The 16,705-nt window shown below is 40.2% G+C and overlaps 1 protein-coding gene across 1 annotated transcript in view; it reads right to left on the reverse strand.

Annotated features, from left to right (window-relative positions):
* The window catches only part of C1H9orf135 (chromosome 1 C9orf135 homolog), a 92,009-nt gene that overhangs the window by 25,449 nt on the left and 49,855 nt on the right, over positions 1-16,705 (reverse strand). Inside the window, exons 3-4 of the mRNA XM_036176274.1 lie at positions 12,578-12,696; positions 11,774-11,842 (exon numbers count right to left, since the gene is read on the reverse strand). Of these exons, the coding sequence (XP_036032167.1) occupies positions 11,774-11,842; positions 12,578-12,696 (188 nt within the window). The remainder of the gene's footprint in view (positions 1-11,773; positions 11,843-12,577; positions 12,697-16,705) is intronic.

The raw sequence follows: 16,705 nt of genomic DNA on the forward strand, positions 1-16,705 counted from the left end.
TCCGTGCTTTAATTTCTTCTTCTACACAGTTAAGAACAACCTCACCCAGATGACCTTGGATGACTGTTAGGAAGGACAGAATGCAGACAAAACATGTGGAAGTTCTGAAGGACAAGGTATGGTATACATAATTAAGCATGAAACACGGTGTATTGATTGGTGAAACACTCTACCATCAACTGAACCAGACAAAAGAAAAGTCAAGCTCTACTGTTTTCTAGGTCCCTTCCTGTTTTTCAGAAAGTTACCACATCCTACTGAGCCCTATTTAGTGAGAATTGCTGCAGCATCTAAAGTATCCTGCAATGATATGGTTATCTCATTACTCCTAAAAGAGAGCATTTATCTGTTAGGTGGAGAACGGATGAAAGAGACAAGGCTGGTGTGGGAAGGGAAGGGGAACTGATATTAGCAGCTGGGGCGGGATCTGTCTGTTCTCCTGTCTCAGTCTCCCGGCCTCTGATGCTGCCTCAGCTAATGGCCTCATCCCTCTCTGGATGGCTAACCCAGAAGGCTAGGAACCAACCTGCAGCCACCTCACCCCCATATCAACCAGTGATCCGGTAAATGTCAGTTCTTTCTCGATGCATCAAAAAACTGCCCCCCTCTCTCCTGCCACACTGTCATTGTCAAAGAGTGAGATCTTGTTTTGTCTTCCCTTGATACATACAAGAGTCTCCTGACAGCAGCCTCAATGGTCCACCAGGTTTGTGCTTTCTGAAACATCAATATCTGATGTCTTCCCTGTGCTTGAAAACCTTTCCCATCACCGATATGATCAAACACAAATTCTTGACGCAGCTTTCAGGTCCTGCTCACTCCACGTCTCGAATGCAGATCCACCCCATAATGGGCCCTGTCTCCACATGTCCTATATCTACTGCAGAAGACTGTCCTTCTCTCGCATTGGTCTAGCAGGTCAGGAGTCTGTTCTGTCTGAGTTACGTTGCTCCCTTGTATCCTGTGTTTACTCCCAGCATGCAACACTCTGCAGGTTGGTCCATTCAACACTATTCCAGCCTGCCCTCTCATTTTGTCTACCTAGAAGCCTAAAACAATATTGCAGTCCAGGTGACCCTGCCAGTGTCTGTCATTAGGCATGGGATGAAGAGTCTAGAGAGGACTTCCGTGCAGCTCTTCACTTTGTCCCTTCTAGAACAGCTTCGTGTTCGCAGCATAGGAACCACGCGAGGCTATAAAGATGAAAAGCAGCTCATCTCAGGTCCCTTAAGACATTGCTTGGCACCGTCCCAGCCTCGGACTCCTTGCCCTTAGAGTTCATACCACGTGGTCAAATGTATCCCTTAATTACTCCGAACTACTAGCTACGTTTTCTATTACTTTTAGCTGATTGTTTACCAATGTACCAGGACTAACTTCTTTTCCTGCCTCAGATATCAGACAAATGAGACTGTCTTTTGGATCTATACTACCAATGTCAATTTTTTCCTGCTGCAAAGTGTAGACAGTCATCAAATGTAAGAATTGCCTCAAGCCTAATAAATTTTGGAAGCCATTTAAAAGGATAAAGCATCCAGGTTAAGTATTACTTTATGGAAATGAAAGTGTAGGCTCAAATATAGAAAGCAGCAAAGGTTTCTGTAATTCTAGAAAGTCTTTATTTTATTTAAACTCTATCTCTACCTTAAAGATGTACTATCCACTGAGAGAAGCTGAAGACTTCAAGTGATTATAAATATTTTGTAAATGACAACTATATAGCTTACATTATGACTGTAGGCTCACCCCAACATAGGTAAGGAAAGTGGGGCCTATATGCTCTGCTTAGATTATCTTTTTATCCCATTGATCTGGCAGCTCAGGTGTCATTTCTACCTGGAACTCTGGCATGGGACATAAGGAATGATAGACATGTGTGAACTCCCCCATTGTGACAATTTGAAAATCTTCACTCATCTTGGCCTTGGTCGTGGTTGCTTTTTTAATAAAGATTACTTATATTTCTGGTGCATGACGTGATGTTTTGCTATCCTTGGACACAGTGAATTAATGCAGTCAAACTCACAAAAATATCTTCCCACTGTTGCCTTTTATTTTTGTAGTGTGAATACTCATGATCTACTCTCTTAGCAAATTTCACATGTACAATCCTAAAGTATTAACTAAAACCCCTAACGGGTCAATGACTCTCTGGAATTTATTCATTCTTTAGGATGGAAACTTTGTACCCATTGATCAACATTGTTCCACTGCCTAGTAAGCATCATTGTACAACTGCTTCTGTGAATTCAACCTTTTAGATTCCACATATAAATGAGATAGTGCAGTTCATTTTTGTGTATATAGTTTACTTAACAGGATACTTTTTTAATATCTCTGATCATTTGGTGGGGTGAATGGGCTCACTGAGGTTTCTGCTCCATGTGATAACAGAACAACTGTGCTGTCCAAGATGGCTCACTTCCACTCTCATGGGTATTCTCCTTATTGTATAAGAACTCAGCTGGGGATGTCAATACAGTGTGTTGTCACCTCCATGTAACTGCCCTACACATCTTTAGTTTCACAGTATGTCAGCTGGAGTCTAAGAATCGGAAAGATGAAACTGTCAGTTTTCTTAATGTCTGCACTGGAAAGTTTGGAATCTCACTTCTGCAACATTCTGTATCAGAGGAAGAGCTAACTGTCAGTCAAAACAAGAGTTCTGAAGATATTCTATGGTATATGCTAGAATTTCCTTTTACTATTCAAGTTCGAGTTGGGCTCCAACACCTTGCAATTATGAGAGCAAAACTAGTAAGATCAAATTCTTCCAAATAGCTAATTATGTATCAACACTATTCCAATGGCTTTGTATGTGTTAACTAATTACTCCTAAGAGCTCTCTAAATTGATTTCATCATTTACATTCTGTACAGGGTAAAACATATGCACAGAGACTAAAGTAATAAGTCCAAACTCCCACAGTTGGTACTTATAACAAGCTAGGATTTGAGCTAAGACACTTAGATGTTGGTGAGACAAGTCAGCAAGTAAAGGCACTTGCCACCAAGTCTGACGACTTGAGTTCAATCTCCAGGATACACTTAATGGAAAGAGAGAACTGATTCCCAAAAGTCACCCCTGGATGTCCACAAACATGCCATGTGAGCACACCCACCACACACACAAAATAATAAATGCAATAAAAATTTATTAACACCAAAACTTATGGTCTGAGATGTTTTATTATTAATTAGAATGAAAGAACAACTAGAATTTTAATATATAGTTCTCTGTACATCATTTTCTTTTGTAAACACGGAAATAATAATTGCTACATTTAGACAGGCCAAACGCTGAGCCCAAGGACACTGTTTGTGTATAAGGATATTTTATTTCAGGAATTGGCTGATGTGGAGGCCAAGAAGTCTACAACCTGCTCTCTGCAAGCCACAGAACCAGAAAAGCCATTGGTGCAAGTTGCATACAAAGAAGCTGATGATATAACCCATCATCAGGCATGTGAACTTGGGGTGAGATGGAATCTAAGTTCAGAATCCAAAGTCCTGAGAACAAGGAGCTCTGGTGTCTGAGGATGGGAGACCATGACATGCTAGTACAAGGAGAACAGATCTGGTCCTTCTTCTGTTTTTGTTCTCACATGGGTGGGGAGCATCCTTACTTAGTCTAATTCAAATGCTAAATTCATTCATAAACACCTTTACCTGCACACACAGAAACAGTGTTTTACCAAATCTCTGGGTATCCATTGGCCCAGTCAAATTAACATATAAAATTAAGCTTTGTGAGCACCAAGCTTCTAAACTTCAAGTGAAAATTTTCCTTTTTAAACAAGTGGGGATACTGATTATTCAAGCATGCATAGACTCTAGCCTGACATTTTCCCCTGTGAGGCAGGGATCATGTTAACATCCTTCTGGGCCTGAAGTGTGATGCTTGGAGTACTGAGTGATGGCGCCTTTCTAGTTGGCTGAATTTGCTGAAATGACTTCAGAGCCAACTAAGTACTATTTCTCTTCACATCATTCCTGTAGGTAGTGTATCCTTGCTCAGATGATATATGTTGCTGCCAAATCAGTGGGATGCTTGTCCTTATAACAATATTTGGGGTAGTGGTACAAGTCCTGATTTGATCTGGAATTTGGGTTGTGTGCCTTGGCAAGGTGTTTTAGCACCTAGTAATATCTTGTTCCATTTGCTATCATTGCACTGTAATTCAAATAATTTGATAACAAAACTTAGGTCAAAGCATGTGATGGAGTGTCTCTTGGCTCTCGAGGTTTCACGTAACAGTTAAACAATGGCTGATTCATACTACCCTTTGTTCCCCAGTGTTCATGCATCTTCTACATCTGAGTCTGTTACAGTAGCTTTTCAAGTTCCATCAACAAACTTGGGTTTCCTAGCCTTCCAGATTTGTTCAATGAGGCAATCAAGAATAATAAAGTTAGGCATCCTTGATTACCTCTTGAGGTTGCCAGCCTGTCCAGTGGCTACAGTCATCCCACCTCTCTGCATGTGTCAGGAAGAAGTGGAAGATTTTTGCCTCCTTTCTGCTGCCAGGCTGGCTTTGTGATGGCTGTGAGAAATAGTGCTACAGAAGCGAGATTCCAAACTTCCTAGTGCAGACCTTAAAAACACTAGCAGTTCCTGTTTTCTGATTCTTGGACTCCAGCTGACATACTGTGAAACTAAAGATGCATAGGGAAGTCACATGGAGGTGACAAAAATTGTATTGGCATCTCCAGCTGAGTTCTTATGCAATAAGAATAACGACAAGAGTAGAAGTGAGCCATCTTGGACAGCATAGTGGTTCTGATTATCACATGGAACAGAAACCCCAGTGAGCCCATTCCCCCTACCAAATGGTCAGAGATAGTAAGTGGCTGATTTGAAACTGAAACAGGCCTTGCTCCACTCCCCACAAACTCCATTTCCTATCATAACATGTTCTCCAAATATCCAAGTCTGGATCATGTGACCAACACCTGGGCTTGTGGGAAGGGTGAAATGGACAGAATCAGCCTGGCTGTCACATGGCCTGGCTGAATTACAATGATTGGAGGCAAGGATATTGCCCCCAAGAACAAGCCTAGACACACGTAAGTGAATGGTTCAATGGAAAATGGAGATGAGAACGAAGTTCAGATCGATTTCCCTGCCATTCCATGGTTTTCCCCACCCCCACTCTCCGTGTCACATCTTATTATTATTTACTCTACATTCTCACAGGGACATTTTTCACAGTGTTTCCCTTCTTGAAATATGTTCGGCAACTAGATGGTATTTCACCAAGAGACAAGTCGTCACCATAAGTAGAAAGGAAAATACATGCCTTGCCTCATACTTTCAGAGGGGAAAAGACAAAGAGTACAAAAACACTCTTGTGATTTATATACAGTCCCTTTTTCCTCTGCAGAGTGAAGCAGGTTTTAGAAATGCTAGCTGCCCCAGGAGAGGAACAAACCGTGAGCAGTTAAACTACGGCCTGAGCTTGCTACCGCTTCTGAGAAGAGACCACTTCACATGGGGAGAGAGGAGCTCTCTGCCAACAATGGACAATTAACTGCCTCAGCTACCTGTAGGTCTCATTTAATTTGCCTATTTAGACACCTTTCCCCTAATAGCCATTCATTAGCACAGGAAAAGGAGGTTACAGATCATTTGGTTCAACCCTTTATGTTCCAGATGGAAGGGAGGGAGGGCTATTAACCAAGAGCAAGGTCACCTAGTCCATTCTGGACAGTCCCAGAAGGTCCCACATTCTCTCTTTTCCCAAACTGTACTCTCAGGGAGAAGTCATTTAGTGTCAAAAGCTACCCAGTGACCAATACACTGTTAATTTTTTTTTTCAGCTGAATTCTGGAAACAAGACACTTTATTATAAAATTTCAACAAATATGCACCGATCACTACCACAGGAGGCAATGAAATTTGATAACAATGGCAAGACCTTGTGCAAAGTCTTTTTTGGGTATTTGTCTCCTCAGCAATGAGTGCTCAGTACTGGGTTTCTCTTAAACTCGCACCAGCCCCTGTGGACACGCTTCACACTCCACAAATATCCTGTGCCAGAACTGAATTTTTCCTATCAAGGAAAGAAGGAAGGAAGGAAGGAAGGAAGGAAGAAAGGAAGGAAGGAAGACCTGGGCAGGCAGGCGGCCAGCTCTGATTTCTCTCATGGCCTCTTATCACAAGACCACACATAGTTGTGTGTATGTAGACGTGTGTGTGTGTGTGTGTGTGTGTGTGTGTGTGTGTGTGTGTGTGTGTGTGCGCGCGCACACACACATACACACGGCTTCTTATTACTAAGATCCTCACATAAAATGGGTTTGTATTAAACAATCAGATAGTTAAGGACCCACTTACAAGTAAGTTAGTTTCCTATGCCTCATAAATAATACTTCTAAATTAATTTAAACTTACTTTAGAGGCTTGAGAATAAGGTGGAAAGGCAAAGGAAAACTTAAAATTGTTGGGTCCAGGGTCGCTCAATAATGAGGGACAGACCACCAAAGTCTGTTAAACCAGAAGAAGAAAAAAATCACCGTGGGGCACAAAAGCTTACCAGTTAACTGGGACCACAATCAGAGTCAGGAATTTTGGAGCTGTGGCAAAGGGGGTGGGTTTCAAACCCTTTTTTATAGCAAAAGTAAGCATTAGGCATTGGATGCATGCTAGGAGTCTCATAGAAACAACTATTAAAAGTTAACTTTGGTCCAGGCAGTTGTTGGTTACAAGGGACAAGGTGGTTATCGTTAAAAGTTAACCCCTGGATGTTGACAGAGGAGCTGGCTGTAAAGCAGAGAGCCATTGTTAGAAGTTTATCTTTAGTGCTGACGACTGTCAACTTTTATTTTATTTTATTTTACTTTAGGTTTACAATTTTATATTACTATATTCCTGGACCCTTCAAAATTAGCATATTTGGTAGATCATGCTCCCATTCTCTTCCTTATGTGCCTTAGGCAGCTATGCCTCCCACAACTGTCTTAACTTCGACTGTAAACATGGAGTAAAAATAATATATATTCAAGATATATCTCAAACACTGAAAGCAAAAGAGCCCTGTTGATTTCTAAGAGATCTTTGAGCATCCTTGATTTTCAACACTCCTATCACCAACCATGGCTAATGCCTTGGGAAACTCATCTGTTTCTGGATCTCAAGGGAAACACTAGATAATTCTGCCTTCAAGTCCACAAATGTCATTTCAGGTTTATGTCTTTGATATAAATTCTCATCTCCATCTAACTGCTTTCTTGTATTACTCAGGGTCCTCCAAGGGAACAGAATTGACAGAACACGTATGTATATTAAAAAGGGAGTTCTTAGATTGTTTTACAGGATGTGATCTGGGTAGTTCAACAATGGTTGTCTCACACTGGAGAGGGTGAGAATTGGGTAGTTGCTCAGTACATGAGGCTGAATGTCCCAGTGGTCCCAATATGGAGCCAAAGACCTGTAGGATTCCTGGAGAGATACTGGGTTTTGATCTACATTGGGTTGGTTTGATTTGATCTACAAGGAATTGGTTCTCACATCAGTGAAGGGCAGTCACTGGCAGGCACTATTCACATGTTAGTATGAGTCTTCCTGCTTTCAATAATCTAATAAAGAAACTCTCTCACAGGAGTGCCCAGCAGTTTGTTTTAGTTGATTCCAGATGCCAAATTGACAAAGACTAGCTACTGCATTTCTCTAGTACAACTTTCCCCTTTCCCTTAGTCCATGGCATGTGAAGAAGACATTATTAATGGAGCCTTTTTGCCTGGTTAAAGTCAGTAGTGTCAAGAGAGTGCCATGAAATACTGTAGTTGTTCTTACACCCAGTGTTTCACTGAAGTATCGTTATCAATTTATGAATAAATAGTGTTTTCTTCATATTGGTGCAAAGTGATATAGCAGCCATGGGTTGAGTTATGAGACAATGAAGTAGACAGTCCAGCACCATTACAACACAAATGGTGTTATCTGGAAATTAAGGTAACAATAGGTCCTAAATAGTAAGGCTATACCCACTTGCTCATTTTTTTTTTCCTTAAGAGGTAACACGAAGTTTAAATTTACATTATGAATACAGCTTTACTTTTATAAGCTGAAGCACATTATTTTGGTCCATTGAACAAACTCATTTTTATTCATTGCCTTTTAAAGTTGACATTTAACTTCCACAGCTGTACAGCTAGCAAACAGCAAAAGAAATTTTAATATTCTAGAGAGTAGATTTCAAACTACCACAGGATTCTACTATGTGCCATTCTGTAATTAATATACATTCACCAAGAGGAAGAATTACATATGGAATTAGTTGAAGAGCGTTGCCATTGCACATACGTTTTTTTCCTTGCTCGTGCTCACAAATCAAATTGCGCAAACAAGTAATCTTGCAACTCAAACTAGTAAGTGTTGGTTTCTAAAAGATTTGTCTTCAAAAGCATTTACTAAAACTGAAAACATTTTGATCTACAGGCCTTGAATCCTCAAATCAAATAAGACAGGAATTTGGCATTACTCTTCCCTTATAATTTGCTGTTGAACATTAGAAATAAACAATTTGTAACCATGTTACTGCTCCAGCACATCAGCCTCTCTACATCCCAGAACCTATGGGGATGGAGCCATGGCAGCCTTGCCCTTCAGAGTATGGAACTCAGCAAGAAAGATGGGGATCCAATCATTACACGAAAAGATGAATGATGTTTAGACAAAAGAGGTGCACGGTGCTATGGATATTCAAAAGGAGGGATGTAACTAGTCATGGGAATGAGGGCACAGTATAAAAAGGTCTTCAGGAAAAGATGGCCTTTCAGGAGAGACTGCATGACTTCAGGATTGGGCTTAAACATGCACATCAATCCTGTTTCCTCAAAGACTCTATTAAAACTTCAGGAATATTCATATTCCTAAATACATAAATATATGCATCTACATATATCAATTATATATACATATGTATAAATATATGTATATACACACATATATGTACACACATACACATATTATAGCAATTAATGAAAGAAGAGGCCATGAGTTTGAAAACGAGCAAGGAGGGGCATATGGGAGGGACTAGAGGTAGGAAAGGGAAGGGGAAATGATGTAGTTATATTATAATCTCAAAAATACTTTAAAAACTTTATTTTTTAGAATATTTTAGAAATTAGAGCCCACAAGAACAGAGAGAACAGAAACAACCTTTAAGAGCTCAAAAGAAGAGGAACCTGGCTTGTAAAAATTAATCTAAAATTGGCAAAAAGTGTTGGGAGGAAATAGTTGCTTAGTGTTAAAATTCTAATCCCTGCCTCCCTCCCAAATGACTGCAGAGCAACAGCCTCATCCCTTCTCATCAGGAGACTCACCCACTGGAAAGGGTGAGGGAGGAAGTCCTCGGTCAACCACCTAATCCTGTGACTCTATCGGTAGCCGGTAGACGTAGTAATGATGTCCCAGCATGATTACCCTTGCCTTCAAGGACAGAGGCCTTTCACTCTTCAGCTGAAAGACTGGGGGCCTCCACTAGGAACCTGACCACGATGCTGCTTGGAAACAATGACCTGCATAGTCCCCTCCAGTGAAGTTCTATGTCAGAATGCCTCACAGGCTTCGACTCCTACCATTGATCATGTCTATAAATGCCAAAGACTGATTACCAGCCTAGAAACATGTCTCCAGGATAGACAGACAACTCACAAGTGAAACAAGGGAAAGAAAAAAAAGCATCTTGGAGAAAACAGAACACATGCATGAAGAAAAAGTAAAGAAAAATAGTTATTAATATTCTAGATTTATAAGAAAAAGATCCAGTAGGCGTGAACTTGGGTAACAAAAAATGAATTCAAAAGAAAGAAAAGAAGATGTCACAAAACAAAACATAGTAAGAGAGAGTTTAAAAAAAAAAAAGCTAAGAAAATCAGAGGACCCAGACAAGCAACTCCATCTCCAAATAAGGGATTTGCAGACTAGAGCGCAGAAAAGGAGAGATAAATCATGAAATGCTCCTGACATTGGCAAGTCTATAGAGTAAGGCATCTAGCCCGCATCTGTTACCATAGTGAGTTCTATAACACAGAACCAGACACTTAGAATCTCATCATGCTCATGAGACTATTTCCACGTATTTATACATTAGGAACATTGGTCATCTTCAGAAAGATGAGTGGGTCAGAATTGTTTTTGCAATGACAATTCTTGCTCACCTCAAATAAGTACATTTCTTTACCCATAAAAATATCCATGTCTTGCTTGCTGTACAGTCGATTCTTTTTGTTTACTGCCATGCTCTAGGACACGGCCACAAACACCAAACTAGCAAATACTGAACCGTCACAAGAGGAAAGGTGAGGGTAGATTCCTGCAAGCCTCCAGGGCTCTAGTGTGTTTTGGTTTTGGTTTCTGTAACAGGAATTGCTAAATAGTCTTATTAATAAAAAAAGCCCAGAGCCAGATATTGGGGTGGAAGCTGAAAGATCAAAGGAATAGAACAAGCCAGCCACAAGTTCTTACCACTAGAAAATCCTCAGCCCAAGAGAACTACTTCTTGTATACTCACACCTTATACACCTTTCTGTGCCCTGCCATCTTACTTCCTCTCTCCACTTAGCTGTATCATTTCCTCTTTCCGCCCTGCTACATCACTTCCTGTCTGTCTGTACAGACCTCTAGACCTCTATAGTTAACTAGTTCTGGGATTAAAGCCATGTGCCACCACATCTGACTCTGTTCCCAGTGTGGCTTTGAACTCACAGAGATCTGGATGAATCTCTGCCTCCCAAATGCTAGGATTAAAGGTGTGTGCTACCACTGTCTGGCTGTATAATATAGTGGCTGACTTTGTCCTCTGATTCCCAGGCAAGCGTTATTTGCTAGAGCACAAATTAAATGTCACCACAGGTTTCTTCTCATTTTGAGAGAGAAAGAGCCTTAATGTCTAGCCCAGATGGCCTCTGTCTCACAACTGCCAAGATTACAAGTGGGAATGAAGTACCTGTAAGCCTCTGGTTACATTTGATCAGCTGATCAACACACAACCTTATTTTCAGTGTCTCTGCTTAAGGATGTCTTAGAATATATTTGTGGTTCAGGTACCTTGAATTTAACCACCAATTATTCTGTAACTCTTGCATGAATGAAGCTTCCTTAGTGCCTAGATTTTCTTCCTCCCAAAAGTCATGCCACAGCTCTCTTGCATTTAAAAACAAGACACCTCTCCAGCTCTACATTTAGGCAGTGATTTTAATGAGACTGATAAAGAGCATGAAAGTTAGCAAAGCCTAACACTTAGCAATCTGTGAAATGAACACATGTTCATAGCGTGAGAGCTACAACGGCAACAGAGATCATCTTTTATTACCTCAGCTACAAGTGTATGCACAGGTGACACAATTATCCGCTCATGCCACAGATGATTTCATCAGCTGCATAAGTATTCCTTTTTTTTTTTTACAGTGCATGTTTGTTTTGTCTGTTTTGGAAAAGGTCTCAGTATGTAACCCAAGCTGGCCTAGAACTCACGACACCCTCCCCGCAGCATCCCAAGTGCTGGCAATGTAAGCATGTGCCATCCTGCCACCATTTGAGAAATGTCAGAGAGTAGGAGAATTCACAAATAAGCGCTTGTTGTGGTCATTATTGTTACTATTGTCAATTGATGCTATGCCTCTTTATGGACAAAAGGTCTGCTATTATAGGAGAGTCTAAAACTTCATATAAAGAGTATTTTGTTGACCTTGGAACACTCCTCACCCCAGCAAACAAAGCTGTTGAAATAACATTTTGTACAATCAGCAGCAGTTTAGGGACAACTTACGGTTTTCTCTGATCTGGTGGGGATCCCACAAAAACATGCCGAAAGCCTGTGGGAGGCAATTCAGGATCCCTGCAAGCAAGACAGTGTCTTTTAAGAACTATGTCAGACTTCCACATTTGCCATTTCAAAGCCATTCAGAACTAATATGGAGCCAATGACTTTCAGAAAATTTTTTGAAGTTTGCAATATTTATATACTTCAAAAACTAAAATAAGCCAACAAAAGATTCTATATTTTCATCATTACTTTGAGCATTTCCCATAATTACAATATAAAACAAAGACTATTCTATGCACTTCTCTGGAGGGCACTGTGCCTGGTGTAGGATAGCAGGTGTGGCTACACATAGCTGCTACCCTCAAGAACTCTGTCTCTTTCTGGAGAAATACAAAGAAATACCTGCAATCCCCTATGAATCAGACTTAAAAATACCTGAATCAGACTGCAAGAACAGCAGAACCACTAATCTTGATCAATGCCAACTTTCCTAATTCTGACTGGCAAGCGATAGTTCTAGGCATGCTTCATACTTTATTTCTTCCAAACTTCAGAATGACCCCGAGCCAGAAAATTATATTAACAAAATGTGAATTTTAGTAGAACCTTGAATAAGTAAAACCTTCATTGGCAAATGATTAGGGGTGAAGAATTCTTTTGGAAATAGAGTAGAGAATAAGCAGGAAGCAGAGACAGCTATGGCCCAGTCCTTGGCACATAGCTGGAACATACTTGCCTCTTCCTTGTGCATATAAATCATTCCTGAAATGTGTGGATTCTCCACGCAAAAGAAGAGACAATGAATACCTTTCAAAAATCCCAGGACATGTTGTTTCCGCGTTTATCATGGCCTTTTTCCTATTTTGCACCAAGTCTTTGTTTAAAAAAGCTTGGGACATCTGTTCATGTGTTTCTGATACCCAGGTCTGGAGAAATAGAAGCCACATGAAAGAAAAATTAATTAATCACCATCAGTGTCAGGCACTAAAATACTTCCATACTAAGGCATTTTCTGATTTTAATTACTGACTCCAGCTGACATTTTAAAGATTAAAAAAAAAGCTCATAGCCACTGACTATTTCATCATAAGTATCCAAAAATAGCAATATCTGTGTGTTGTTGGGAAATAATAATCAATTCCTTTCTCACATAAAATGGGAAGCATTCCTTCAACTAGGTACTAATTCTTCCCAGTTCCCCCTTCTTTAACCTTTTCAGGATTCATATATTTTTAACTTCCCTAAGAAAACCCTAAAGGATTTCAAGTTCTTCAAACATCACTGTCATAATTTTCAGTGTTGTGCATTTTCTACCAAAGAATAATTCAGTGGATTGTCAATCAATTATTACTATGAAGGATCATCTGAAAATTAAAAGATATACTTAGACCATGTACAGAAGCATTGTGGGTAGTGTGGTGATATTTTATTTGTGCTCTAACAAATGAAACTTATCTCGGGATCAGAGGACAGAGCCAGCCACTAGATTAGACATAGATGCCAGACAGTGGTGGCACATACCCTTAACCTTATCACTCGGGAGGCAGAGATCCTTCTGGATCTCTGTGAGTTCAAGGCCACACTGGAAACAGAGCCAGGCAGAGGTGACACACACCTTTAATCCCAGCATTTGAGATCTCATGTCTTTGCTTGGGAAGGACACACGCCTTTAATCCCAGGAAGTGATGGCAGAAAGCAGCAAGGTATATAAGGCATAAGGACCAGGAACTAGAGGCTTTTAGGCAGTTCAACTGAGATCCTCAGGGGTGAGGACTCAGTGGCTTTCAGTCTGAGGAAGCAGGATCAGCTGATGAACTGGCAAGGTGAGGTTGGCTGTGGCTTGTTCTGTTTCTGTGATCTCTCAGTTTTCACCACAATAGCTAGCACTGGGTTTGGGTTTTTGGTTTTTTTGTTTTTTTTTTAATTAATAAGACCTTACAGGGTTAGCATCTATTGGACCTTAGGAATTGAATTTATTGTTCCTAATAGCTGGAAGACTGTAGTGAGCTAAGGATTCAGTATTTTTACCACACAAACTTAGATGGTCAGAACTCCGGAAGCCCAGAACAGAGGAGCAGAATGTATCACCCAGAAAATACATTATTTTTCTAACCCAGAGGACTAGATTTCCCAAGACAGTCAGTCAAACTCCAGAATACATTATACCCCCAAATAATTTGTTTATAAATATAATTTTTTTAAGAAAACAGTGGGGGGAACCAATCTTAGGAAACTTGAAGTCTTTCACTGCATGAGTATCATGGCTATAAACAAAGGTTTCGTACAGTTTGGTTAGCACACACTCTGCTGTAGCTACTCAAGGAAATTTCAATGTCTCTGGTCATGGTTCCCTGATTGAGGCCATGGCTCTCTAGATTCTTGGCTTCTCTGACCTCTGATCTCAGAAGACCACAACCTTCTGAATCACATGGCCTCCCAACATCATGTTCCCTGCGCTGGTCCATTTGCCATTATCTTGGTTATTCTTTTTTATCTTGCATTTTCCTGCTCACAAATCAGGAGCAAGGAAAAGTAAATTGGGCCTTGTACATTGTAACAAAAAGAAGAAATATTGAAATGTCTCTTGGTGGGGGTGAGTTAGAAGTCCTCCCCCTTGTTTGAAGGTGTAAGATTTCAAAAATTAACTTTCCAACTTTCTGAAGGCTAGATGGAGCACAGGGATTTCCAGGAATAGAAAGTTTCAAGACTCCACACCAGAATTAGAATATAGAGATAAAGAAGCTGTCTGGCCACGGAGCCTACTCAAAGCTGCTGTGTAGGAGAGGCAAATTTAGGCCTTGCTTCTTCCTCTTCAATATTAGAATCTCACATTTCAGCTGGACTCGTGGAGTTATATAGACTACATCTTCCAGGCTCCCTTCACACTTAGATAAGGTGTACAATGCACTATGGAGCATTAGTGGAAATCATTTATACAGCTTCATGAGACAATTTTTTAAAATTCCTGTTACTGCTACACAGAAGGTGAGCATTGTAATTGGTATCCAGCAGCCATTCTGGATCTTACTCAAGGAATGGCAGAGCAGAAAGCTATAAGGAAAGATCTCTTGTGACCATCTGTGAAACTTCCATACTAGTTCTGGTTTGCTATACCCCAGACTTTTACATGAGAGAAGAAAACCCTATGTAAACAGCCTCTGTTGATTTCTAGATTTGGCAGCTCATAGCCAAATCTAATCCTAAACCATCTTAATGTGAAAATTGCTTTATAACCTAATATAAGCATGATTCATAAAAGCACTTCCATATGTTTAAAATTTTATATATGCGCTGTGGGATGTTCTGTATGTTAAATGTGTTGCTCTTATTGGTTAATAAATAAAACACTGATTGGCCAGTAGCCAGGCAGGAAGTATAGGTGGGACAAGGAGAGAAGAGAATTCTGGGAACAGGAAGGCTGAGGCAGGAGATGCTACCAGCTGTGGCCACAAGTACCAACATGGAAGATACTGGTAAGCCACGAGCTATGTGGCAAAGTATAGATTTATAGAAATGGGTTAATGTAAGATAGAAGAACTAGATAAAAAGAAGCCTGCCACAGCCAAACAGTTTGTAAGCAATATAAGTCTCTGTGTGTTTACTTGGTTGGGTCTAGGTGGCTGCAGAACTGGCGGGTGAGAGAGATTTGTCCTGACTGTGGGCCAGGCAGGACTGGAGAAAACTCCAGCTACACATATATATGCTCACACTGGAGACTGGGAATTTGGTACATGAGATAGCTAAATTAACACAGCACAAACTCACAGGACAGTCACTAAAATTTATATTTGATTTGCATAATAAAGTCTAGCTTGAATCAAGTGATAATACTTTTTAAAAATCAAACGTTTACAAGAAGCTAATTTCAAAATATCATAAATATTTTCTATTTTCTTGAGAGTCAATTCTTTTAAAGATCCCAATTTCTAAATTTCCAGAATAAACTCACCCATGTGTGCTGCATTTAAGAAAACCCAGTAGCCGGGCAGTGGTGGCACATGCCTTTAATCCCAGCACTCGGGAAGCAGAGCCAGGCGGATCTCTGTGAGTTCAAGGCCAGCCTGGGATACCAAGTGAGTTCCAGGAAACGCACAAAGCTACATAGGGAAAACCCTGTCTCGAAAAAAATAATAATAATAATAATAATAATAATAATAATAATAATAAAAGAAAAAAGAAAAAAGAAAACCCAGTAGATACAAAGTCTGCCTAACAGGTTAAAGGGAATGGGAAGGTCCACTTATAACTTCCCCACACATTACACTCAAGGGGAGCCAGCACCCTGCTCAGTGTGGTTCACACCCTGTGGCTCAGCTCATTTCAGAAGCTCCTCCACTGGTACTTTTTCTTGGTTTGTATAGGGCCTGGAAAAGCTGACTCCTCTGACTCCTCTGAAGGAAGTACAAATACTTGCCAAGTCAAGTCCCCTCTCCCATACCGCATGCTGCTTCTGGAACTTTCTATCCTGTAGTCTTTTGGCAAGTATAAGTGAAATCCCAACCTACATGGAACACTTAGGTTGCCTAGGTTATATCCTCCAGGCCCTCTTATCAGATGTGCTCACTAGCTTCACTCTCTTTCCCCAAATACTTCTAGCCAGTTCTTTTCAATTACTTGTTTATTTTCAAATACTCTGGGTGAATAAAAGACCAAAACATTGAGATCTAGTTATTGCCCAAATACTTTGCATGGTCTACATGAGTAGCACGTCATCTCTGGAATAAAGATGAGATCTTAGCTCTTTAGTCATTAACAAAGAATGTTTTATTTAAGCCTGTTAAATAGCACTGACAAATAAGGATAAAGTTTTTTGCATCATTGCTAAAAATTCATCATCACTGTCATCATCAGACAATACCAAGACATTGTAAAAAGTCCTCTATTTAAAAATCACCAGCTATTTCATTTCAGTATTCTCAGACTTCCTTTTAATCC

This window comes from Onychomys torridus, chromosome 1 (genome assembly GCF_903995425.1).
Source record: "Onychomys torridus chromosome 1, mOncTor1.1, whole genome shotgun sequence".
NCBI classification, from domain to species: Eukaryota; Metazoa; Chordata; class Mammalia; order Rodentia; family Cricetidae; genus Onychomys; species Onychomys torridus.